This window comes from Micropterus salmoides, unplaced genomic scaffold (genome assembly GCF_014851395.1).
Source record: "Micropterus salmoides isolate LMB-PRFRI ecotype aquatic unplaced genomic scaffold, ASM1485139v1 Ms_hic_scaffold_16, whole genome shotgun sequence".
Lineage (NCBI taxonomy): Eukaryota > Metazoa > Chordata > Actinopteri > Centrarchiformes > Centrarchidae > Micropterus > Micropterus salmoides.
The window spans coordinates 6346822-6374801 of record NW_024040707.1 but is presented as its reverse complement, the minus strand read 5'-3'; the positions used below and the strand labels follow the sequence as shown (position 1 = coordinate 6374801).

At 40.8% G+C, this 27980-nt stretch overlaps 1 protein-coding gene across 3 annotated transcripts; it reads right to left on the bottom strand.

Annotated features, from left to right (window-relative positions):
* Positions 1–2: 2 nt before the first annotated feature.
* lima1a (LIM domain and actin binding 1a) lies at positions 3–27548 on the bottom strand. 3 transcript variants are annotated; one of them, XM_038721829.1, is made up of 11 exons: positions 27467–27548; positions 19452–19639; positions 17026–17071; positions 12528–12962; positions 6092–6158; positions 4868–4962; positions 3452–3517; positions 3210–3261; positions 2760–2827; positions 2535–2668; positions 3–1740 (listed from the first exon to the last, which is right to left on the bottom strand). In XM_038721829.1, the coding sequence occupies exons 2-11, from the start codon at positions 19574–19576 to the stop codon at positions 684–686; spliced, it is 2145 nt and encodes a 714-aa protein (XP_038577757.1). In that variant the 5' UTR covers positions 19577–19639; positions 27467–27548; the 3' UTR covers positions 3–683. The 3 variants fall into 3 exon arrangements, with proteins under 3 accessions (XP_038577757.1, XP_038577756.1, XP_038577758.1); XM_038721828.1 differs by lacking the exon at positions 27467–27548 and adding an exon at positions 21389–21639; XM_038721830.1 differs by lacking the exon at positions 27467–27548 and adding an exon at positions 21389–21637 and having other exon boundaries at positions 2760–2824.
* Between the last annotated feature and the right edge of the window lie 432 nt (positions 27549–27980).

The window sequence follows — 27980 nt, the reverse complement described above, 5'->3', positions numbered from 1 at the left end:
CATTTTGTATATAACAATTTATTTAAACAGTAGCAATCTAGGATATTTGGTCACTTGGTTTAAACACAATACAACATGATCCAGTTCCAGTAGCTCTTGTAATTGGAAAACACAAAAAAGGTGTATGTTTTTTTAAGTACATACAGAATGGCAACTGAAAAACTAACCAAACCCATTATTTAGAAAAATGGAAACAGATCAAAGTGCTGGACTTTCTTTTGAAAAACAGCGAGGCCTTAAGCTCGTCTTCTTTTAGCTTTCCTCTTAAAACATGACTCCATTAAGAGGCCATTTAGTGACAAAGGCTACATTATCTGTAATAATCCCATATCTTGGTATAATAGGACCATGAAACCCGGTGCTCATCAATCCAGATTAGGAGGCATTCAATGAAAATAGAAAATTACAATTAAAATAGTATATTTAAAAACACACAATGTCAGAGCGACACATTCTTCAAACAGTCTTGTAAAAACTATCTTGTAGGAATGGCTTTGAAGGTTTCAGAAAGTGTTCAAAGAGGCACAAAATAACGTTCAGTAGAGTTCACACTAGACACCGCAGCAACTCTTTTAAGAAGAGGAGATGAAAACATCTAAAAAACAAAACAAAATAAGGAATGGCAAGAAGTTTTCTAAGTGTCTATGGCTGCCGTCTTGTTGGCCAAGAGCAGATCATTCAGTTTACGCGTCCTCTTCCTCCTCTTCATCCTCGTAGTATCGGTTTCGTTTGATCATTTCCTCCACAGACAGCACCTCCTGTGGCTCCACCTCCTCCTTGTCATCCACCTCCTCGCTGTCCCAGAAGCCCACGTCCTGAGACGACCGGCTGGCCGCCACCTCACCTTCAGGAGATGAGATGTCTGTTGGAGTCTCCTGCCGTTTCAGGGGCAGCATCTCCTCCTCCGACACGCCTCCATCTTCCATCTCCTCCTCCTCTGGTTGTTCATCTAGATTGTCGTCCTCCTCTTTGGTGAGATGATGGTCCGGCATACTTTTGCTCTTCATCTCCCCTTTCTGTTCCTCCCCTCCTGAGCTGGTGTGAACATCCACACAGCCGTCTTCAACGGGGGTCAGGCTGTCTGACAACTGACCGTCGTGCTGCACCTCCATGCAGGAGGGTTCAGGACTCTGCTGCCGGTTATCCACATGAGGAGGTGGACACTGTTTCCTGCCTTCAGCAGGAGGAGTGTTGCCGGCTTGTCCTGCCAGTGTGAAGGGCAAGCTGCGCTCCTTCAGGGATGAGCTCCGGCGCAGACAGGGTGTCTCTCTGGCCTGTTCAGGGGCTGAGGAGGGGGAGTCCTCCTCTGGGGGCCACTTGGCTCGGATGGACTTACTGGCTGAGCCCCCGTCTGTGGTTGTTGTGGCTCCACTGCGGCTGGACGAGTCCTCCAGCTCTGTTCGTGGTGGCCAGGAGATTTTCAGCCTGCGGGTCTCAGTGGGTCTGTCAGCCTTCTCTGGTGACCCCTGTCCCAGAGCCTCCATAGTGGCTGTCAGCACGTTGACTTTAGCCAGCGGGGAGTCCTCCACACTGGGGCTGTCCAAGTCTGAGGACGGGGCTGGGCTCGGGATCTTCGGCTTATCCTGAGGCGAGGTCTCACCACTCTCCCCTTTGCCCTCCCACAGCTCCTTATGGGGCCGGTGGCCGAAGCCCTCGTCGTAGTTGCCTTTGGCCTTGAAGAGCTGGGAGAAGTGCGGCTTGCAGTACACGTTGTTGTGCAGGGAGGCGTAGTTCACCAAACTAGCCCGGAGAGGAATAAACACAAAAGAGACGTGATTAGAAATATGAACAATCTGCTATGACAAGGTGAGAAATTATTTTATCATTCCTGCCATCAAACTGCTCAGAACGAATCAGCTGATGATCAGCTTTCCGTAAATATTGATGGGTGATCTTGTTTTAACCACTGATTGGATGGGATGGCAACAGCTGGATGTACTTCAGTTTTTACATTCTGTCACTGATAATATACTATACTGTATATTAAGTAATACTATATGACAACATTCACCTTTTACTAGACCTCATATCCCAAACTATATTATATTGTTTTATTATATTACAAACTTTCATAATTTCATTATAATTTGATATTTATGCAGACAAACACCAACTATCATGAATTAAAATCGTTCATGAAGATACAGTGAATATACACGTATTTGTTTTACATTAAATTACTTAAAACCTCTTGAAGCCCCTGACAGAATTTCTGATTAATTTGTGTAACATACCATAAGGTAGCATAATACATTTAAGTGCCCTTCTTTTTATTGCAATGGGATCTATAAATATAAAATATTTTTTGTGTTCTGAGTGACAATTTTTCTTGTTGGGAGACAAAGTCAGAGTTCTGGTACAGGAGTTGGTCCTGAGATTTTGGTGAAAACGAAAGAGTTTTGAAAAAGAGATATTAGAGACGTGTGTGTAATCAAATTACCTAAAAATGGCAGCAGATCCTCATTAAATACCCTCGTAAGTCTGCTGCCACCTGCTCTTTTAAGAAGTAATTATTATGCCTGTGTCTTCCTCACCTGAGTTTGGTGTTGCAGTGTGAGCAGCGGAAGCAGGAGCTGTGGTAGACGTGCTGGTTGGCCACCAGCCTCTCCAGAGGATAAACAGTCTTCAGACACGACACGCAGGTCTCCCTCACTGGCAGGCGGAAGCCCTGCACAATTATTACAGAAAGCAAATTCATTAATTCACACAAAACGTAAATGTGTATTTCTCTGCATCCAAGTGTTTCTGTGAGGACTCACTTTGGAAGTCTTGGGCTGAGAAGAGTCTTTCTGATTGGAGGATGCAGGCGTGCCAGTAGCAGAGCCTGCTGGGTCACAAAATCACCAGCATGAGAAAAGGTAGTGCCATGTTCTGAACACAAGATGGAGCCACTTCCATGTTTAATACAATAAACTGACATGTTCAGGAATAAAAAATGAAGCAGTGGATGTTTGGTAATTAATGTGACTCCTGTTTTTTAATCACATGATTAACAGCACTAAATGTACTGGATTAATTACAAATAAAATAAATTTACCTTTCTGTATAATTCAACTCTTATAGACTGGATAAAAGTGCAAAAAATGTTTTTCACCCCCATAAACTACACCCAGACATCCACTGTAATGATGGTCCACCGGCCAAGTTCTCATTAGGAAGAGGAAATTCCTATCATCTAGAGTCATTTGAGGACATGGAAAGTAAATTACCGTTGCTCTCGGAGGTAAAACCTTTCCTGCTGTTCACTTCTGGCTCTGGACTCTGGAAGAAAAAGAGCTGATGTAAAGACAAACTAACCAATCTAAATCTAAATTTTTCAATGTGGCAGGCTTTATAAATGAACCATACAGCAAAACATCTACCATGTCTGAAATATATAGGTTATTATTTAAGTCATGTAACAGAGACTGAAGGCAATGTGACAACGTGCAGCATGCAGAAGCAGACTCACCAGGTCCAGAGTGCACGGAGGAACGTTCTCCTTCTGCTTCCCACAGAAACTATCCAGCTGATCGCTCTGTTAGATGGACAAGCAGCAAGAGAGGAAGTTCAGTAATAGAATACAAAACACTAAAAGCTCCTTTAAACATGACAAACTTTCATCCTTGATCATGTGCCTGTCTAAGCTGCCGGTGAATTTGCGTGCGACACTGAGATGCATCTTGGCCGCCTGCGGTCCAGAGCTAGTTTGGGTGATTGGATTTGACTACAAGGCAAAGCAGTGACCTTAGAAGCTTTAGTAATTTCAGGTGTATGGGCGTAGTGTTTTGGAAGTTAAAGCAGCACTGAAGTGTAGCATCTGCATTAAGTTCAGAGACTCACAAGAGACAGATTTTAAAAAGATTAGTCGAAATCAAATCAGCCAAGACAATCGAGAGGCTATCCTGACTTTTAGTAGAAACACTGGATCCTATGATTCCTATAATGAAACTCGACAGTGTCATTTGTTAAACTCTCCCTGCTTGGTTATATAGTTTAAAACTCCACACGGCCAGTTTGTAATGCAGGCTTGCTGTTAAGAATCTGACGTCTTGGGGCATCTTCTCTCTACTGGCTACTTGAAAAAGCATAAAAAGCTTCCAAGTTTCCAAGGCCAAGCTGAGATGAAAATTAAATTATGGAGGGGTTAACAGCAGTCCTGCCGTAGATATTTAAGGCACAGGTTTTGAATTGTAGTTTAATGTCACCACCACAACACTTGACAGTATGTGATCATGCTTTAATTACATTTCCCACACAAACTATTCACATTCTGTCATTTACTTTGTGATATATAGCGACTGAGCACTACAAGACTTATATTACTGGAGTTACGTCAAGGCAATGGAAGACTACGCCCGAGCAGTCGCCGTGTTTACTTTATTTCATCCACTGCGATAGAGAGCGATGATCACAGTGAGCAGTGGAGACGTCTTTGTAAGATGTGTGTTCGTGAAAAGCAGCAGATAACTGAGCTTTTCCATAAATTTCCTTAACAATGTCCTCACTCAACGATCTCCACTGGCATAAAAAAAAAAAACAACACAAAACTTGGAGAAAATACAAGCAGCCCGTGCTGATCAATAACAGTTCTTGCGGTCTCCACATGACTACAGCGGTTACATGTGTAGGCTTTGTAGCTGCACATGTTCACCAATCAAGGTTATTATTTTCAGACCTTAGTAAGCTCCTCCAGGGCCACAGAAGACTTTATACAACAGTATTCACAGCGTCATACTAACCAGTAAACTGATCTGAGAGTTTAAAGTATCACTTTAATATCTTAGTAGGTTAAAAACTGGGAGGCAACATGTCTAAAACAAACAAGAGCTTTAGCACAACTGGAATGAATCCGTTGTTTTGGAGGATTACTGACAGGAGTACTCACACTGACTGAGGTGGGAAGGACTTCCTGTTTGGAGATGGCAGCTTGGTAGAGGGCCATCCGGTCCCGGAGAGGAGTGGACTCTGAAAGGCTTCCATCTGGTATCACAACACACAATATTGAAAATATTATAATTAAACCTTAACCACAGGTCATCACACCTAGCGACTTGTACTCGTTTAGGATTCTACTACTTTTGCTATTTCTACTATTTTAAACTATTACTAGTTTCTTGATGTTGTTGGGCAGTTAACCTTGTTTAGAAGCACAAAAACCACAAACGCAGAGTGTCTTTTGTTTTTTTTTTTGTTTTTTTTAAACATTACATTGATTGTGGGAAACATTTGTTGAATTCTGCATCACACGACAACCGTTCCTGTTTAGGATTTTTTTTTTTTTCCCCACCCATCCCAGTTCAGATTGAGTGCATAATGTGCTGGTTAGTCATGCAGGCTGTGGACGGGAACAAGAGGTCAGGAGTCGTCTGCAGTGTGGAGGGGAAAACAGGGCTTTGTCTCTTCCCGTCTGCTGATCACAGTGGTTCTATGGCCGCCTGTGTCGTCACTTCTGAGGAGGATGTAATCCATCCAGAGGAAGGCAGGATGATGTTTGGAGGACATTGTTTGTGGCAGACTGAATGTTCAGATAAAGTGACTTGAACAAAGGCTCTGGGTTTTTAAAAGCAGCTTACTAGTTTGTTAGAAAGGGGATGTTCGTAGTCACAAAGCCACAGAGAGTTATTGCCAGACTCTGCAGCTTTAGAAAACTAAAACACTAAAATGCTCTTTAAATACGAGGGGAACTCCTTAGTCATTTGTTAATAATAAGTAATAAAATAAATAAAAAGATTAGAGCAGCTATAAAGAGACTAAACAGAAAAAAGAAGGCCAGGTATTTGCATAGGTCAAAGTGGCACTAGTGTTGTTTCAGAAGGTTTCCTGTTCTGCCAAAAATAAAAATCTGTTGGAAAAACTGTATACTTTAATATTTCTATTACATTCAAATTGTTGAATTTAATGATACAGAAATATGGGGAACCCTTGTGGCTTATTAACAATAAACGTTATAGTAATACAACTTTTATTTTTTATTCAGTACTGTAAGTATCTAGGAACCAGGGACTTCTATGCATGTTATCCTCCATCTTTTCTCCCCTCATTTCCTTGTATCTCTCTAATAAAAAAAAAAATAGGCTTAAAATTGCAAAGACATATTTGAATTTTGTACCTCCTAGTAGCTGGTCCATGTTGGCAGTATTATTACCGTTTCCTGTGCTTGTTTGCTCTCTGGAAACCTGCAAAAAGCAGACAAACTGTCAGAGGTGTAGAAAAAACACACAGCAAACAAACAAACAGACAAAAAAAAACAGCTTCTTTGTGTCCTGCAGGACCTCTGCAAACACGCTACAGCACATATACACACAGCCATCTGATGCTCACATGTTTCGGCCAGTAGAGCAAACAGGCTGGAAGCAACAGGAAGATCAAGGCGTAGAAGAAAATGCAAAGACAAGAGCACATCGCAGGAGGTAACAAGTGGTGTGTGTTTGTCCAGTCCAAACCACTTTAATCCCCTTATGAGCTCAGAGAGACGGAGCCTCAGACAGACACCCCCCCGTCTCTGATCAGCCGCCAGCCAAAACAAAAAAAATGATAATTTCTCTGCTGTGGTTTAACAATGAAGTTCGGACCTTCCGGTTTGAAATATTATATTGTCACAGTTTTCAGGTTTATAAACGGGATATATTCCTAAAACTCTACTTCTGGACCCAATGTGTGTGTATGTGTGTGTACCCAGTCAGTCTCAAATGAAACTGATAATCAAATTTTAAATGCAAAGCTTGTGAGGTCACATTAGCAGACAAGTCTCAACTCCTGCAGCAGGCAGGCCACTCCCACTGACAGTCATGCCAGTGCCTCCTTCCAACTTGAGGGCACACATCGTCCTCCTCCAGTCAATTAAAAGTACAGCTTACACAATAGGTCAGATTATGACGCTTCTACACATTTAGCATTCAGTCTGTGAGAACCACAAGTGACTCGCCTGCATCTTAGATCCAACACCTGCTCGGTAGATTTAGGTGCAGTTTCCCTTCTGTGTCTACTACAGATTCAGTGCCAGGTTGTTTTCTGCTGCGTCAAACACCTGATGAAGCTTCAGGCTTCGCACTGAGTGGCCCACTGTGTGCTGACAGGCTTCAGCAAGTAAAAAATTGGGAAAGATTTCACAAGAGCAAACAAAGCAGAGGTAGAGGTGGATACTGAAAAAAACACAAGTACGGTTCTGACAAGTTGATGCTCACCAGTTATCAGTGAAACGTGATCATGTTTGGCTTCTTCACTGTCGCTCAGTGTGTTTAAACTACAGCCAGTACTCTACAGATGTAATCAAAAAAAAAACGGATAAGTCTGGTGATGTGTTTTTCTTAGTGCCACATATTTAAAATATATAATAAACATACAAACAACAAAAGTGATGTTTTCATCCTCTGTGCTCCGTTGTTAAAATCAAATCTGATACACTGGGTAACGCGTTTCCTTGTTACCATTAACATGGGCACTGTAGTTTATTTTTAAGACATGTAGATTAGTCCGCCGCTCAATAATAGTTCCCAACAAAAAGTTCCAGCTGTTTTAAGAAATTATAAAAGCCTTTTTTAAATGTATGTGTGACACAAGATTTATGTTGTCAGTAGGAACCAATGGGCTTGGTGCTGAGAGCAACAAACAGGGGAAGTAGAAAAATATGGAGAGACGGACTAACGCATTGTTGGTTTTCATGGGATTTGTTGACAATATGAATAATATCGAATATGTCCAGCTTTATCCTTTAAATTACACCAAGCACTATTTCTTTGTGCAGATGTAAAATGACACCTATATCTAATTGACCAGAGTCACAACCTTTGAGGAAATAACTTAAGGACAGAACCAAAATCTTAAACCTGCAATTGTGATTACTGGCCGCTTGGGGGCTCCAATAACATTACCTTTTAAGATGATATAGTGATATGGTAACAGTTGCTCACACCCACCCACCCACCCACCCCCCGATCTGGAGCAACATTATCGTTAATCTGAAGTCTGATAAATGTCCAACATCCACTCCTCTTAGCTCAGTTTTTGGTCTCCACCCAACTCCTGAGAAAAACATCTGCTTCTTTTGTTGCCAAATTCCCAACCAAGTTCACCAGAAACTGTGACTGTGCTCTTGTTTAATGCATTTTTTTTTCTTCCTGAAAATAAACTGACTTTCTGTGTCCAAAAAATACTTTAAGAGCGGCAGGAGTGAACCAAAACAGTAAACATGTAGCCGTCGTGAGATAATTCGCAGTGGATTCACCTATGAGTGACACCTTTCACAGAAATTTAGTTATTTGATACATTGTTAATATACAAATATTGATTATAGCAGTGTTAAGCAGTATGATATCTAAATCTTAAAGCCCTGCACTAAACTTTTAACTTAAATGGAGGTGGAGAATGATGAGCCAGACTGTAACACATGATGTCATCTGTGTTTGCTTGCTAAATCTGAGAGTCTGAGTCAGTTAATCATAAATAATTCACATGTATGACACACACACACACTCTTTGGATCATAACTGTGTTATGGGCTTGTCTCTGGCATTGGAGAACAGAGACAAATCCCAACAAAAGAAACCACCACCATCATCATCATAATAGATCTATCCCCAAGGGTGGATTATCTTCCAGAGACAGGAGGTGCAGCTTTGAAGGAAAGGGGGTGTCTGAGACTGGTTTGCATGCGTGTGTCCGTCTCTGCATGGGGAGGAAGTGTAAACATGTGGGAGTCAGTGGGATGTAAACAAGCAGCCGGGCCATACGAGGCCAGACCGGGTCTCAGGAGGCTGGATCAGCAGGCTAGACAAAGAATCTTCTGCTAATCCTGATACTATTAAAGCACTCATTCAGACTGACTTGCAGTTCCCCTCATGACTCCACCCTGTCCTTGAACACACCTCACACACACAAAGACCAGTACCCTGTTCTTAGACAAAGCAAAACAAAGACAGAACAGGAAGGTACCTCCAGCTTGACTTAACAGCCTTTAAACAAGGTAATATACTCAACCCACACAATAATACTGTGAGCGGACACTGAAAGGAGCCACTGATAAAGTTCGCTCATGAAGTGGTCTTTGAGAAGCTGTTTTCATTACAGGCACTTCGCAGCTGAAAGAGGCCTTTAGGGCGACATGGCTGCAGTGAATATAACATAGGAGTCAACAAAAAACAGCCAGAAAAAGTAGACAGTGTGTCTCAGAGCAATGAAGCCAGCGCCTGTTCAGAGACCAAACAAAGAAAGCAAGAACGCCTGAATGAAACACCATAGCTACCTCTCGTGAAGGCGAACGGAGAGAAGGGCCACAAGGGAAAAAAAAAAGACTCAGCAGAGAGACCGAGGTGGACTGATGTACGACTGAATCCAGCAGGGATACTTTTAGACCAGCACCGAGGCTCCAGAGGAGAGAGAGGCACTGACTGAGCAGAGCAGCCCAATCTGGCTTATGACAGGGGAGAGATGTGGGGTAGGGCCTCTGGAGATGGTTTAGGGGAGGAGGAGGAGGGAACACAGACTGGGAATAGGAAAGGCGACAGGGAGCAGGTGTTGCAAGGGGAGCGGGGGGGGGCTGTTCAGAGGGGGTGCGGCCGGATGAAGGTGGGGATGCAGACAGAAGGGGAGACAAAGTGTGCCACGGTGTTACAGATGGTTAAGGCGGTGTGTATGTGCTGGTTTGGATTGTTTTTTCAGTGTCACGGACCCCCTGCCTCAGAATAAAGCGGTGGGTGAACAGGGTGGAGTCAACTGGGACAGGACGGTGGTGGGGGAGCATCTGGTGCGGTGGTTGGGGGGGGAGCTAAGGAGGGAGGGAGGTATAGGGGCTGAACTGGGCTAGGGCTGTGAGAGTGCGTGGGAGGGAGGGAGGGGTTGATTTGCTAGGCAAGCAGGGTGAGGGTCAATTAATTTCATAGCATTTCATGACGCCATGCTTCACCCAGCCTGCATAGGGGAGAGGAGTTATTTAGATATGGGCTGGGGTGAGATATGTAATAACACTAAGAGTCTACAGACACGCTGGCAGCTCTGTGAGGCTTTTCTTTGAGCTAAATGCTAACGTTCTCACAATGACAACGCTTACACATGAATTTCTTGCAGCTAAATTTGTACCATGTTCTAGTTCAGCATACTAGCATTTGCTAATTAGCACTAAATTCAGTACCAGTACACAGTACAGCTAAGGAGGATGGGATTATTATTAGTTTCAAAAGGTATTAAGTCATAAACTAAAGAAAAATGAAGGCAGAGGTGGACAAACCTTTTCATTGTGGGCCATATAATAAGTCAGGGGCCAAATTCTGAAATTTTCTGCATTCACTCGCCATCTTCCGCCGCTTCAGTTCCACCATGTTTAATCAACTGAGGTAAAAGTTTTCATCTACAAGTAAACCATCTTTGTAGGTCAAGTAGTAGTTCAAAATGGCAGCAACTCATAGGTGCGTTCGAGAGGACTACGACCGACTTTCGCAGACTTGATAGTCAAACATAAGCTGCGGTGACTGCAGGGGTCGGACACATTCTACCTCCCGTAGAGTGCCTGAGCTTAGAGCAATGACCGATCTCGAGACATCGGGCAAAAAGGTGTTTCCAACTTGGTGCAGCTGGAGAAAAGCAACTACTGTCGCTGGAATCAGAAAACTGCAGCCACTTTGCTCCCAACGTTTTTGCAGCACCAGTGAAAGATGGACAAAATTTCTAACCAGCACACTTTATATTAAGTCCAGCACGCATCATGTTAAGTCAAACACACCTAATGACAGGGCTCGCTAGTAGAAGTTCAAGATGACAGCGACATCTAGTGAATGTTCTACCAAATGCCATGGTAATCAATCCAATAGTTGTTGAGACATTTCACTCAGAACCACAGATGTGAACCTCTTAGTGGTGCTAGAGGGAAAGTCAAGGGATCAAGTAATTAGGATTTATTCTCTGGGGACCATGAATGTCCGTACAAAATTGTGTGCCAGTATATATTGAGATATTTCAGTCTGGACCAAAGTTGTGGACCAACACCAGCTAAAACAAAAATGGAGAGCGAGGAGATCGAGGTCTCTGATGATGTGTAGGAGGAAGAGGAGGATAGGGTTGAGAGAGAAAACAGAAGAGATGTATGGCAGGCTGAGGAGCAGGGAAGTGGACAACAGGGATGATTGATGAGGGGAGGAGGGGAGCTTTGATGGCCTTAGGGGAGACGGTCTGAAGAGGCGCAGATCAGCTGTCTGCAGTCATGAGCCTGCCAGCCTGCACCATTACATCATCTGCCCTGTGAAGGGGAGCTCAACAAAGAGAAGCAGAAGGCCCGGCCTCAGCTATACAGTGGACGCCATTGTAAAGCTCCCTCGACTGTGTCTACAGAACTGTATAGATCTTGTATTTCTGCTCGAGGATTTCCCTAAACAATTCCTCCTTTGGTAAGACAACCGTGCAACATGCAATAAAAAAAAAAAGCCACTTTCCAAATCACTCCCAACTCCCCATGGTGCTCACTTTTTAACAGCCCACATATGAGGTCAGTGTTGAGTTGAAAGTGGTGGAAAAACAAAATCTTTGTTAGAACAGCACATTTTTTTTTATGTTTTCTGACTACGGGTCTCTTTTTTTTTGCAAAGGGTCGCTCCCTTTGTTGGTTCTGGTTCCCATGAAATCTCAGAAACTAGATCAGGTTTTGAGGATAAGTCTGGTGAGGTTCCATATTTTTCCTTTTTCTCCACAAATCCCATGAAAAGAAAGTGATTTTTTTTGTGGGTTCTTCTTTATAAGTGAGCCCTTTCAGATACAAGTAGTCATGTGATCCATTAATATAAAAACATCGACTACAGCGGTTTAAATGACTATGCAGCTATTTGTTCTCATCGATCATGTACAGTATAGTGCAGAGAAAACATCTATCATATGAAATAAATTGATCAGGAAGACTACTAAATCCAGCTGACTCAACTTGCAGAACACCACTGACCCAAACACTAAAACATCAGTATGCTTCTCAACACCTCTTCCTGTCATAAAAGGCTGCTCTGTGTTGAGGAAACACAGCATGGCCGTTGTTAACATGTCACACCTCAAGTATGAGCGCTTTACATTTTACACGCCCTGAGGAAACGCATGACTGGGCATTAAATGCCTCCGACTTTTATGCTCCACGAAACACGCAGTTAACTACCCGAGGCGCATGAAGCAGAGCTCCGGTCAATGATGCTTGTCCAGAGGATGTACAAGTCAGCTGAGTATGGGTGTGTGTGTGTTGAGATGAAAGACGGTGAAGCGAGGCTGCACCATGTGACTAGTAGCATGACAGCACTGGAGGGATCTGTCTACTTGTTGTTTTCACACACACACACACACACACACACACACACACACACACACACAAACCAAAACTAATTATAATCCTGTTCTGTTTCAGATGAAACTAAAGAAAGTGTCGGACTCTTCAGACTTTCAAACTTACACCTCATTAACCTCTGACTCCATGTTATGAAACATGATCAGTTCTAATCAAAGTGTTTGATCCTGTTTACTCACGAGAGTAAGATACAAGGACCGAACCTGCAGGTCACCATCACTGAAAAGAGAATACTTGCCTTGTCCGTCAGGTTCTCTCCCTTCTCAAACATCATCTTGAGGCTGTTGAGAGGAACACTGGGCTTCTCACAGTCAGGTACTTCAGCTGCTGCTGCTCCATCTCTTCTGGGCTTCGCCTCCATGTCGGTCAGATCCTCAGCTTGAGCTGAGATCAGCTGGTTGTAGCTGGTCTGAGAGTGGATCTGCGTCTCCGGCTCTGTATCCTGGTCTTGTGAGTGTGTGGTGGTTTTCAAGGTGTTGGGCTGGTTCTCAATCTGTAATGTAGGTCTTAGTTTGGGGCTCGTTGATTGACTGATGTGGGTCAGAGGGTCAACAGGGCTGCAGGGCGTGGCTTGAGGTTGGGTTCTGTGGCTGGACGGCTGCTGCTGTTCCCAGCGTTTCTTTAAAACACTCAGATTCCCGCTGCGCAGTGTTGAGGGTAGAGGTTCTGCAACCTGCAGAGAAACAAAAGCACTCAGCTGTTATTTACACTAAGGGATCCGATTCAGTCGGAGACCATAAATGCATTTTAATCCTGGGTTAAAAGATAAGGCTGGAATCTGTTTTCTTTAAATCACCAAAGCTCACAAAAAACACCAAAACCAACAATCTGCCTCAAGCAAACAACTGGTTCCCGCTGAAGACCTAAATCTTTTTTTAAAAAGCCTCACGAGTTTATAGTGGCATTTTTGAATAAGGCTCTGTAATAAAACAGATGGGCACTGTAGTTATAAATGCAGAAAATCTTAAGAAGCTACACCAGCAAATGTTTGGCAAAACTGTTTGTAATATGACTGATTTACTGATTATCATGAAAGCTGCCCATTAATTTTCTATCCATCATGATTAACTGACTAATCGGTTCAGCTCTACACTCATGTTGTAAATCCACAAATAAAAAAAAAGGCATCTGATTTTATGTCGGCGTCGCTTTTTCAAACATGGATTTAAGACAAAATAAAATGTCACATATTTGTTCAAACTGAACTAAACTGTATTTTCAAACAAAACCCGACCCAGGTCAGATGTAGAACTAACAATTATTTTCATTATCCATTAATCTGCTGATTTATCGATTGTTTGTAAAATGTCATAAAACATGTGCAAAGATATTTAGTTAACTAATCCCATGAGGCAAAGAAAAGCATCAAGTTATTACATTTGAGAAGCTGGAATTTGTTTGAAAAATTACTTAAGAGTAGTTCCCAAAAAAAAAAAAAAAAAAACACTAATAAAATCAGCTAGTCATTTCAGCTCAAACTCAGCAGGTTGTAGATCTACAAGACAAAGAGACCTATAGCTGATTTTGTGGCAGTGTCCATCTTTTGGATTTAGGACAGAATAAAAGATAATTGATTAATTGACTTATGCTTAAACTAATTTGTCTATAATGTGTGTGTGTGTGTGTGTGTGTGTGTGTGTGTGTGTGGGGGGGGGGGGGGGGGGGGGGGGGGAGTGTAACTCAAGGTGACGTCTTCAAGTTACATGTTTTGTTTGACCAACAGTCCAAAACCAAGAGACACAGTTAACTTTTCACACAAGTTACAATAAAAAAGTCCGTCGATCAACTAGTCACTTAAATTGACCAAATAGCTTTAGTTTGATGTCTATCATGCAGACACAGGTACAGCATATGAGCACTTACGACTGTGGATGCACGAGATTTAAACAAAGGAGTAAGAAGATGAACTGCCAGCTACACAAACAGTCACACATCAACACTTTAAATATGATGACTCACTGTTTGGACTATAAAGACTCACACTGAGGGATGCTAGCTGCTCTCTAAATCTGTTTTTGGTTTGCTCAGTGAATTCCCTCAATGTTGGACTGATGCCACCTGATCCTCCAACTGCTGAATGAAGCTAAAAAACACTAAATATAATGCTGTCCACACACACACACACACACACACACTAAACTACAAGCAAGCAAGCAATTTCAGCTTCATGAAGAGGAGAAAAGACAGTAACAGAAACAACTGCACAGAAAGACAAAGAGCTGTGAGCAGCTCAGCATGCACGTCTATAAACACGGTTCTTCTGGATGCAGAACAGGAAGCGACCGAGCTGGAAAAACTGCCAAAGTAGAGAGTAAAAACCTGAAAGGCTGACGACCCGGCTGTCCAGTTGGCGTTGTGTGTTCGTGTGAGTGTGTCGAGTGTGTCTGCTGGCCGGCTGGAAAGGCTACAAGCTGTCCCAGATGTGAGAGTCTTGAGAAGTGATCAGAGCAGCATTAAGTAACTAGCCCACCCCCCTACAACACAGAGGGAAGGAAACAGAGAGGGAGTGAAGTGGGCGAGGGGCAGGGAGGGAGAGAAAATCAGAAACAGAGACAGTCAGTGAGGGAAAGCGAGAGAGGGAAAATAAGTCCAGGAAATGAGAAAAAGGTAAAAGGGAGAGACTGCTGGAAACCTCAGAGGACAAAACACCTTTCCACCAAGACTTAGCCAACCTGTTGTTATCTTTATCTAATGTTTATTTTAGGGATTGGTCTTACCAGTAACACATTTGACCAGACTCCCTTTAGTTTCTGTTTTGCGCCCCCTCACAGAAAACAGATAATGGGATGCCAAAAAAATGCTGCAGAACACTCATTGAATTTCCAGCAAAAACAAGAACAAAAATATATATATAAAAAAAGAATACCCTATCCAGTACAAAAAAAAAGAGAACACAATATCTTCAAAAATAAAATAAAAAATTACTTTGAAGTAACCAGACACACAACAAAAAGCTACACTCGACAGCCACGCCCTCGGATCTGTGAGGCTCTACCCAGTGGTGCTTTAGGCTAAATCCTAACAAGCGTATGTTTAGCAGGTAAGATGTTTACCATGTTCTCTCATTTTAGTTTAGCATGTTAGCAAACGGTGACCTCTAAATACAATGGCATCCTCAAATTTTGCAAAACATTCCGCAAACGAGATGAAGAAATGTTAAACAAAATGTGAGCTAATTTATCATTTAATAATTCGCATCATGTTTTATGTATGCCATGCAACACTTTTAATTATTAAAATAGTTGTATTGTAGAAAAAATTACATTTTATATTAACTGGGATGGCCGGCATTTACTAAGGGACCATTTAAATTGTTTTTTCCAGTACGGAGGTGAAAAAAGAAATGTTAGAGCCCTAGCTGGGGCTGATGGGAATGTTATTAGAGTCACAGGTTATACACCAAAGTATTTTACAATTTTTTAAGATTTTAACCTCATGAAGGTGCAAGAGGAAAAGTCAGGGGACCATGTAATACATTAAGATTCATCCTCTGGGAATCATGAACGTCTGCACAAACTTATAAGACATTATATCCAATCGTTGTTGAGATTTCAGTCTGGACCAAAGCGGTAGACTTTCATAACAATCAACCAAAAGAACTCAATATCTTTAAAAAGAACATTTCTGCATAAAAGGGCTGCAACAAAAATAACAGGGAAGTAAGGTAAAACAAAAAGGCAGGAAAATAGTAAACTTTCATTACAAAAAAAAAAAAAAAGGGTGTGTTTTAATCTTAGTAAAACATAAATGGAACAAAAAGAAAATTACAGAATCCCGAACACTGCATGCACCAAAAGGCTGAAAAGCTCTTATCCCCTATTAATTTCCTTGAATTAAAACTACACCAATAATCAAGAAGGAGATTAAAATCTGGCTGTGCACAAGAAAAGCAACACACCTACCTGAGACTGTAATGAAGCTTTCTGACCCTGCACCCTCCCTGCTGTGCTCTCTCCCCACAGTGAGAGTCTTCTAGGTACTAACAAGCCCACACAGATCAGGTGGGGCGGAGGCGTCTTGTTACCACTGCTGCATGGAAGGAGGAGCTGACATAGCTCGCCTACTTTTGCTGCTGGAATGTGTGCAGAAGCTTTTTTTTAAGCCTTAAATTGCAGCATGTGGATCAACAGGTGTGTTAGCAACTCTATATAGTATGTGTGTACCAGTATAACAGGAACATGAGGTAGATTTGCTCAAGAACTGTACACAAGTACAATTTTGAAGTACTTTCCTAGATAATTTAAATTTTATGTTACTTGTTCTCCAAAACAATTCTTTAAATTATAATACAATAGTTTTACACATGATCAACTTATAAAAAGAGATGCATTAGAATGAAACTACAGGCCCATGTATTAATAAGAATGATAACATAACTTGTCTCAACAGGAAAGTAAGTGATGATAAAGTCAATAAAGCCTTGTCTGTGCATGCCCACACAGTCCTGAGGAAAGAAAACCCTTATCAGATAGAAATCAGAGCAAATACCAGCGGGGGTGGACGATGGGTGTGCAGGGTCTTTGAACTATCCAACAGTTTATAAAGAAGCTCAAAGTCTTGGGGGGCTGTTCTTTAATCTTACAACCTTAAAAAACACATTTTACCGAAGTAAAATCAATGCAGGACGTTAGTTGATACTTTTACTTGAGCAAAGGATCTAAATACCTTTTCCACCACTGAAGGAGTGAATCTGCGCGTGCATACCAGACATGTTTCATACTTAATATGGTACCTACCATTTTCTTCTTCTCTGCATTGCCTTCCTCTGCTGCCATCTGGTACCTTAGGAGGAAAAAGACAAGATGCAGGACAGACTGAGAATAGAGAATATTTTATGGTCACAAACTGCTGGTCCTGCCTTATCCTGCTGTACACACCCAGGAAATGAATGAAATTATCCTGCTCCTCTCCAAAAACATTAGATGATTTCATGCGTTACAGTTGATCTGGATGGAAAATCTTTTAGCCCACGCTACGTCACACCGAGGAGGCACAGGAAGTGACAAGTGGATTTGTCCGCCTCTGCTTCAAAAAAGACTAAAAAGTTTCAAGTTTTACCTCAAGAAAATCTGACTTGAGGTTCAATGACGTCCTGTATTATCCTGAGAAACAGTCTAAACTGTTTAATAGGGTTAAACTACCTAAAAAGGTAGACTTATTTCTTGTCTTCATTTCATAATGTCTTCTTTATTTATTTAATATTGAACACTTTGGAGCTCCGTATCTGCACAGATGTTCATATGGTTTTATATGGGATAACAAAAGACCTATTCAAGCTGGCAAAATTGCAATTGCGTCTACAATACAGGGGTCTCTCTGTTGCTACTGTAACTTTGTACACTGGAGCTCCCAAACAAAGGGCACCTGACACATTGGATGGACGAGGACACCAAGGCCACATTTTATCAGTTTGGAGTTTTAACCGTCTGATTTACCTTATAAAGAGAGGCAGCATTTTTACAGTATGGTAAAAAGACAAAGTTTGTTCACAGACAAAAATTTTTCCTGTACTCTGACAGAAGAAGTACAAGAGGCTCTTCAGGTGGAAAACCAATCCATTTCTCCCAACGACTGAAAGGTTTTGTCACATTTAGTCACCTTTTGCACCTGGACTAAATCTATAGTATTTTTAAGCCTGGACTCAGGAACACAAACCCTTTCACATTGTCTGACAAAACATGCAAAACACTGAGATGATCTTTTTCCTTCCTTGCATTGTGGTATATAATCCTCACTTCCCTCCAAACCTGAATGGACTCATTCATGGATTTCAGATCTGGCGGGAAGTGGAAGGTCTATTTGAGTAATAAAATCAATCTCTCGGTTGATGATGGATTCGATATTTACAAATATGCCGTTAAATATCAACTTAGCTCATGTCTATAAAGACAAGGTGGAACTTGGTTTTCTAGAAGAATTATTACTTAAATCAGTCTTCATTTATAAAAAACACCTTATAAAAGTTACTTTTTCATAAAATGAAATCATCAATTGCGATAAATCTTCCCACTAATGCCACACATGCTCATGGGAATTAGACATGCATTAGACAAAAAGCATATGACTGGAAACTCAAAATTACTGAATCCTACAAAGAAAAGTTGTTTAACTAAATTTCATTAAAGTGAAATACAAAGATCATTTATAAATTACATGTGACTCCAGATATCAGATTCAGTTATGACACCGAGTTTAATACAGTCTGTACCAAATGTGACACAAAAAAAGCAGCATGTTTTCATGTTTTTGCTGCTTAAATTGTTTCAAGAGACCTAAAGACAGATAACTATTCAGTATTTCAAATATATTAAAAATGTTAAGTTTAAAAGCACCATTAGCTCAACAACTAATCCTCTTCAGGCTGCCTGCCCTCCTTCTTTCCTGGCATCTTTATTACATTCTGACCTTATGAACCTAATGTATATTGTTTTTATATTGTTGTTGGTTTTATTGAAAATCTTTTTGCTTTTGGATATTGTTTAAAGTTATTTTTTCCTTGATCCTTTTTTTTGCCATATCCACATATTTATGATATAATTTTCCATTGTAATATGACAGTCTTGTTTTGTCATTAAAATACAGGAATTAACTGCATATTACTCTCAATATAGGGTGTCAGCAACAGTTTTTTGGGGGGTTTGATTATCATTTATCTGAAAACAAAAATGGACCACTTACATATAAAAAGGAGGAAAACATACTGTAAACTGTATCCCTTACCAAAAAACAGAGCAGTACTAACTCCTAGTGGTCAGACTGAGTAAGTGCAGAGAGGAAACATCCAACTGTGCAACCACATTCTCAATTCACACATTTGTAACTTGATATTGTCGTGTTTAATGGAAATGGGGGTTGAAGTGGGGGTCTATTCACCTCAGTTTCACTTAGTTAAGTCTCTGAACCAGACCTGATACATGCACCACTGGAGTAACAGATGTTGCTAATGTTGCGAAAAGTTTTATTTTTACAAAAAAAAGAGGAAACTAAATCAGCTGAGTGGCGAGAAAAAGTTGTGCAGAGACCCATGACCTCATTTCTGATCAGAAGCTGAGGCAACAGCAGGATGAGTAGTGTGTATATCTGCTTGAGTGGTTGCTGGTAAATTATTAAACTCATGGTGGAAGCCAGAGACAGAGAGAGCCAATCGTGAGCATTGACTTACTTGGAGAAGCGCTCTGCGATGGCGTTGTTTTTACCCCGGGTAGAGACGATGGACAGCTCCTTGGCGGTGACCCTCAGTGACTGGGACGCCCACTGTCTGCGGCTGAACGGAGCGATGGAGGCCATCTTTGCTGCACGTCTGAGCGATCAATCTGTCTTGTCAGCTTGCCAGGAACACACGTCGTAACTCTTGAGAGAGAGGAGAGGGCACAAAAAGAAAGAGCACAAGTTGAGCACAAGCAAAACCAATGCAAATAAGCACATGTAGTGCTGGTAAACTGTTGATTTAACCTACTTCTTCTCTAGTTTTGCAGCTTTTTAACTGGAGAGATTAAGCACAATATAAAAGCACCCTTCCTGTGCATTTAAATGTTTAAAAACACCCTTCTCATACTGCTAAATAAATGCCATGCTTTATAGTTAAAGCACAGGCTATAGATCAGACATGCCACTTTTATACATCAGTACAAAAACTCACCCAGAAATCAATACATTTTGCCAGACAACACATTTGACTGTCACCACCGCAGCATGGACTGGCTGCAGTGTCTGAGTCAGAAAGTCAATAGAGCGCGTCACACAGCCATTGACCATCTGTTCCCTGTGTGACACAGCTCCATCTGAGCCTCCGGGGCGACTACCAGCAGACAAGACAACTGATACACCAGCATCACGCACACACACAAAAAAAAAAAAAAAAACTCCTGTGTACACACACTTTCAAATAACACACGTCTCTACATGCTTGCCTCTGCTGCAACTCCACAGCCTCAAGGCCAAGGGCAAGCAGGCACACGCAGCAGCACCGTCACATTACAACTAATAACTCATCTCTGAGTTATAAACGCTGCCGATGACTTAAACAATGAGGTCGATGAGCGGGCTGGTGACGGCAGAGCCTCGACTCATAGGCCTGACGTCACTCAGCAGGTGCACTGTTGTGGGATAGGTAGGACTGGCTCGTTCATTTCTACAACACCGTCTCCTTTGTGTTAAATATTCCCCCTGCAACTGAATTAAAATGACAGCACGAGAACATTTACAGACGATAATGTAACGTAGTATTTTCCATTGTCATTATAGATTAATCTGCTGATTTCTTTTCGATTCGAACAGATTCATCTTTTGGTCTATAAAAACATCAGGATAGTGAAAAATGCCCATTACAAATTATTAGAGTGCTATCTCAATTTGTCTTGGCTTCGTTAGAACAGGCAGAAACCCAAAGTCAATAATTATGATCACACACTGTGGGATGTTGCCTAATTAAGATTGACTCATTCAATTCTACAACCACGAGAATTTGGGATGTGTTGCTCTCCAATAAAGTCTCTTATCTGATGATTAGTAAAAACTAAGGTATTTTCATGATACCTTGTTTAAAATGTCAGAATAGTGATAGAGCCCATCACAATTTCCCCTGAGCCCAGTGTGCCCAAAACCCAAAAGATATTCAGTTTCAGCAATGACAGAAAACAGAGAAAAGCAGCAAACGCTCACATCTGAGAGGCTGGAAACTATAACTTTAATTAAAGCTAAATGTCCACGCACTACAGGATCACACTTATCTCCTACAAGGTCATACACAAATGAAGGATGATAACAACTCTGTCTAGGTCTCCTCTGTCACAAGGGTTAGACTGCAAACAAAGCAGCATGTAAAACTGATGCAGGTCATGCAAATTTAAGTTTCAAAAAGTCCTGAGTCAAATGAAACAACAAAAAAAGTCCAGGAACAAAGCATCACTAACCTAATCTCAGGTAAAAACAAAAGGAGGTGCCTTGGATGCCCGATTTCAAATTGAAAAGATTAAAAGAACACATGAATGTTTGATTTCAAACTTCAAAGAAACATGTGGTAAAGAAGTTTAACCTGCCATATTTCCACACCATCAAGTCAAAAAGGAGAACAGAACATGTTAAAACAACACCGCCTACCTGTGACTGTCACAGCTGTTTTACTCCCTGACGCTCGTGTGTGAATCAGACGTCCACTACTTGTGCACTTCCTTCTCTTTTCCCTCCTCAGCTGCTGCTCCCTGTGCTTTTGAATGGAGACAGGGAAGTAGGAAGGTCCAACCCCTCCCATTTACCGCCGCTCACTCAATAATGAAGCAGCATTCACCTCCACCTGTTTCCCTCCCGTCCAATCAGCAGGGTTCAGTGCGAGTGCAGCGCAAAACCTGAAGGTATGTGAGACGAGCCGCCTGTGGGTCCCGTGTTGAACAACATGGCAGACAAGCAGCAGGGAGGAGTAATGACTGAGAGGGGGAGGGGGGAATCCCACGCTGGATTCCTGGAAGCTGTGTGAAATGCAGACTACTTTCCTACAAGGTCAAGACCGTAGAGGATGTGACTCATTCACAATCCTGGCTGACTTCACTAAAAAGAAGGAGGAAGAGTGGGAGGAGGAGGAGGAGGAGGAGGAGGTTTGAGAGAGAAAATTAGATGCTGCTGAGTTTTGTTTGTAAAAAGGCACAAAGAGAAGTAACCATCTAACCCGTTCACATAAATTCCCCCCAAAGTCAGGCGGCCATATATACATTGAAACAGGAGAAAAATCTCTGTTCTTGTTCTGTACAAAAATGTATTTTAAAAATTATCAGAAGCTAGTATGAGACAGCTCGACAAATGAAGCTAGTATCAACTAGGGCTGCACTGTAAGTAAAATAAAATATATATAGGATTATTTTGACAGACTTGCGTTATAATTCCCAGTTAGTGAATATGATCATTTTTGGAAAACAATTTTAATTCTCTCTACAAAAATTAAAATCATAAAGATGGGACATTTGTTGGGGGTCTGTACCAAACAAACATGTTTTCTTACATTTGGAGAGGCCGGGGCATCTCTGCAGCTCTACAGTACATCATTATAATGCTGTTTTATCACACATAGGACCTTCATCAAAAAAAAAAAAAAAGTGCACTTCATGTGGTGCACTTTTGCCATATTGCAATTTCGATATTTTGCCTAATTGTGCAGCCCTAGTATCGGCCAAAGTTCGTGTTATTTGTACCATATTTCAAAGTTTCTACAGAACGCAACACAAAGAGAGAAGTTTTTACTGAAGACTAACTTTGGAAGAAACTTGATTTGACCAACTCAGACTGCTGAAGCTTCACAAAGACTGGATTTTCTCCCCTACCACTTACACAGGAAACTTTTGAGGAAGGGATGTTTTTAATCGTCCTGTAATAACAGGAGGAATAATACAGCAAGCAAAACCTGTTTTAATGTACATATGGGTATTTACCTCATTTACACGATATGTGCCATTAGCGCTTACTAGTATTTATTGCTACTTTTATTAATATGCATCGTCGGTTGTAGATCTCGTGCTGTATTTGATTCTCCGTTAATGATTGTATGTTGTTCCTAAAATGTAAGTCGCTTTGGATAAAAGCGTCTGCCAAATAAGTAGATGTAATGTATTTACTTGTTTATTTTAAGTATTTTAGTTTAAATTTTGACATGTTCTCCTAAAACTATTTACTTCATATTTGGTAAGTAATTATATTGTCCTTCAGAAACATTAACGTTAAAGGATTTGTTTTTATTCAAGATGTCTATGAAGATTCTCAGTCATCCAGGTCATAGTTATCCAATGAAGGTTAAAATCAAGGGCAACTGGACTTGGTTGAAGATACTGGAAGACGTTTCGTCCCTCATCCAAAGGACTTCTTCAGTTCTGACTGACTGGCAGGGAAACTCAGCTATTTAACCTCAGTGGGGTCGTTATCCCGGGTCATCGATACCGCTGGTTCGTTAGTGTTCCTTGTTGCTGTGACGACAGTCGTTACAGTCGTTAAGACTACCTGTGGCCAAGACTGAACGACCATCGTTGGTATCTTCACCTGAGGCCAATAGGTTACGTTTGTTGAGTTTCCTGGGAAGTGATGAAAGGACAGCATTGTAAGTGGGGGATAAGTGGTGGCGTAGACCCCCTCCCCTGTTCAATGACGGCTTCTCCACCCTGGTGTAGATGCTTCCTTGACACCTCTTTCAAACCATCCATCTTCTCTGTCTAAAATGTGCACCTGGTGGTCCTCAAACGAGTGTCCTCTGTCCTTCAGATGTAAGTAGACTGCAGAGTCTTGACCTGAGGAGTTGGCCCTTCTGTGTTGAGCCATGCGTTTGTGTAGTGGTTGTTTAGTCTCCCCAATATACAGGTCTGTGCATTCCTCACTGCATTGGACCACATACACTAGATTGCTTTTCTTGTGTTTGGGTGTGCGGTCTTTGGGTTGTACCAGCATCTGTCTTAGTGTGTTCTTGGGTTTAAAAACAAAACAAAAAATCAGTCAGAACTGAAGAAGTCCTTTGGATGAGGGACGAAACGTCTTCCAGTATCTTCAACCAAGTCCAGTTGCCCTTGATTTTAACCTTTGTTGGATGTTTTTATTCAAGGTTATAAACACATTCTCCGTTTTGATATGAGACTTCTCAATCTGCACCACATTTCCTCCATTTAAATTTCTCTAACATTTGACTAGTTGTTGCAGTCTGTGGCTTTAGTATAATATGTTGTTTCATAGTGAATATAGTATCTAGCCAAATAGTCCAACACCACCACGTTGCATCTCTAATAAACTCAGTGCTGAAAGTGTGCAGGAATTCAACCTTTGTTATTTCTTAAAATGTGGAAAGCTTGTCGGGCAGAGTTATAAAGCCAGTGTGCTTCTTCATTACAATTTGCCTTATTCATTTTAAAATTTAGACACGGTTTCATTTGTGTTATTATTTAAGTGACCTCAATAAGCAATAAAATGACTGTAATCTCAGTATTTTTTTTATTTATTTTTTTTACATAAAATACCTGCATTATGCTGGTTTGTACACTGTTAGGGCTACAACTAAACATTGTCTTCATTATTGATTCATCTGCTCATTATTTTCTCTAACTGTAACTGATTTTGGTCTGAAAAAACATCAGAAAATAGTGAAACGGTCTTATTTTGTCACAGTAACTGTCCAAAAACCCAAAGATATTCAATTAACTATAATTTCAGAGAAGGAAAGCAGCAAATTCTTACATGTGAGAAGCCAAAGTCATCAAATATTTGGAATTTGCGCTTGAAAAACTGACTTCAAAAATCGATGTCAAATACTTAATAATTGGAGATTATTCTGTGTCAACAAATTCTTCTTCTATTCTCCCACCATGTTTAAAAGTGGTACATTGAGGCCCTGGATAATAAGACTTTAGCTCTGTGGTGGCTTTCAGCACCATCAACGTCACGTTAACAGCAAGTCAAGTCTAATCCCAAACACATGATGCGATTCTTTGGCTCTGGAGAGGTGCTCGCCCACCTCATCTCACTTTAGAAATTCCCAACAACACGATTCTTGAGAATTTCAAGCTAACGACTAAAGTTGTTTTCATTTTCAACTACAGTATTGTGGCCAGACTGGGAGGCGTAGATGAGTTAAACAGTAAGGAATAAAGTTTTCTGTTTCTTTCTTAAACATCCGCACTGTACAGTATAACTTGTTTCAGACATCCATTCTCACTTTCATTAATTTTTGTTTGCTTCTTTAGTCTGAAACCATTTTGATAATCAATTAACCGTTTGCCAAAAGTAAAGTAAAAAAAGTAATATGTATTATATCACTGGATTATAATTTTTTAAAAGGTGGAGCTTTTCACTACTTTATGTACTGTAGAGTGGCTTTATCTATAAAAAATACATCATTATTAGATATTGTATTAATACAACATCCTTTATTAATAATCTGACTCTGCAACGTTGCTAGTCACTAAAACTTTCAAAATAAATGTAGTGGAGTAAAGAACAATATTTGCCTCTGAAATGTAGTGCAGTAGAAGTATAAAGTAAAATGAAATGGTACCTCAAAATTGTCCTTAAATACAGTACTTGAGTCAAGTAAAAAAACAAAACAAAAAAAACCCCCGTTACATCACACCATTGATTTTAGAGCCCATGTGGGTGTATGTCATTACACAATGACACAGAATAAATTAAACACATTTCCTCCATTATCCTATACAACTCAGCTACCATGCACCACTCAGATGGTGAAGGCTGTACAGATAAATATGCCACAGTTCAAGACGGGACATGTCATCAGGCTCATCTCAGGCATGAGATCATCAGCATCAATCAGTGCCTGTCGTGACTCACTGCGTCATTAGGAAAGAGAAATGATTCAATGTTCAGATAATCTGAATGAAGACTGTTATTGGTGGCACTTTGCAAGAGCTGGATCTAGTGTTTTGGGGGTTTTCCCTTGCCTCTCATCGCCAAGGGGCATTATCAGCGGACGCAGATTAAAAATGTCACTTGGTTATTCCCCCAAACAAATCAGAACAACAAAATGTGTGATGTAGCGTTGCTGGTAAATTCAATTTACCAAATCCTATCAGAAGTAAACACATCTTTCTTATCAACAAAAGTTATAAGTGCCGATGTTTGCTCCTCAAATATAAGTTGTGTACAAAAATGTCTCAAAAGACCAATAAGGTCACGCTTTTCTGTATCAGACCAGCCCTATATTAGAAAGGTACTGTGATTTGGCCCGACCAGGTCCAGGACGGGTGGAGATCTGAATGGGAGGGGTACCAGATTTACCTGCCACAGCAAATGACACATGAGCTCGCGGATTGGTCTGGTTCCCACGGTGGATTTGACCGGTATTAAAGACTAAAGGTCAATATTTCTCAGCCTCTGCTGCTTTGATTTCTTTTTTCTGTTAAACCTCTCTCTTGCAAGTCCCCCAACTTTATAAAAATCACTGGAGTGCCCCTTTAAAAAAAGAGTTTATACTGACACTAGTGGCTCTGTGAGGCTGTAATGCTCACTGTGAAATAAACAAACTGTTAAAAAAGCTACAAAAAGGTCCACTTTGTGTTTTTTATCTTTATTTGGCCAGAGGAGTGTAAGAATGGCAATACAACAGTGTGAAAAAATACTCAAATACTGCAAGTAAAGTCTTACATTCTTAAGTACATAAGTATTTGCATCAAAATATACTTAAAGTACCAAAAGTAAAAGTACTCATTATGCAGAATTGCCCATTTCAGAAAACTATAATTAGCTATACATTAATGTTGGTATCGCTTCAATGTTACAGTCGGTAAAAGGTTGAGCAAAGTTTAATTACTTAATAAATTGCCAGGTACCTTAATCAATAAAAATACATCATAATGTATTAGCTGATTTATATTTTGTATTAATAATCCGAACAAATATGTTGTTAAATAAATGTAGTGGAGTAGAAAAGTACAATATTGGCTTCCAAAATTGTACTTAAGTACAATACTTGATTAAATGTAAATTAGTTACAATCCGCCACCAGCATACAGTGATAAACCAACATACTGGACAAAAATGTCCTTTTGTCCAATATGTTGGACGGTGGCGCTAGATGCAACACTAATGTCTGAACCAAAGTTACTGGCAATCCACCCATCAGCTGTTGAGATATTTTAGCCTGGACTAAAGTAGTGGACTGAGCAAACAACCAACAGCTATACTAACAAACCAAAGCATCAGAAGCTATAACGAACTTGCTTAATATTTCCCAGATAAGAAGGCCTTTACTTTAACAAATGTTAATTATAGAGCTTCTGTAGTGGATCAAGAAGTTGGTTTATCTGGATCTGTAGACTACAGCAGATGTACAGCTGCACCTGTAAAATACAGTATATAGTTCAATACACCCTCTGTACATGTTTGGCCTGCTTCCCGAAATGAACCAGCGAACCGGGTCCAGATGAACCGACCTCCTCATCCACTACAGCCAATAACACATTCACTCTGACGGCAGTGATGGTGAGAAATCACCATGACCGACTTCAGGTGTTCATTTAAATGACAGGTCGTCCCACCAGACTGTGAGACAGGTACAGCTCAGGTGAACAGTGACTCACGAGCTTGTCTCGACACGTGAGCGCTGAACTATGATATATCTTGTTAACACCTGTTTCCTCTTCACGCAGTTACCTCATTTCTGCTTAAGTTGTATTTCACAATACATCATTGCCTACTCACCTGAGCAGCGACAGGTAGTTTGTGAGACTCGCTCACTTCAGACTGACTTCACAGTTCAGCTAAAGGGAAGCGCAGTGATTCCGCAATTAACACCAACTTTAATTAACCACAATTAAAGCTGCCTGAATCCTTCCGCCAGGAGCTTGTCCGTTGGCGCATTAATACTTGAACTGAACTGTTCTGCGGTCAGAGGTGGGCCTTAATTGGTGAGATTTTACAGCTGATTCAAATGCAGAGATAAAATTAATTTTATCGATTCAAAATAATCTTTATTTAAAAACATTATGAACATATTCTTAATTAAAGGGAAGCAGGACACAAACAAATAATAAATAGTAGGCTAAGTAAAGTGTAAACATTAAAGTAGGCTTAGTATAAATACCAGTACAAATACCATATCATAGGTAAAAGTCCTGCATTCAAAATCCTACTTAAGTTCAACTAGAGAAGTGTTATCAAGCAGAGTATACTTAAAGGATCCACCTGTCGGGTTTATTTTATCTAGCGGTGAAGT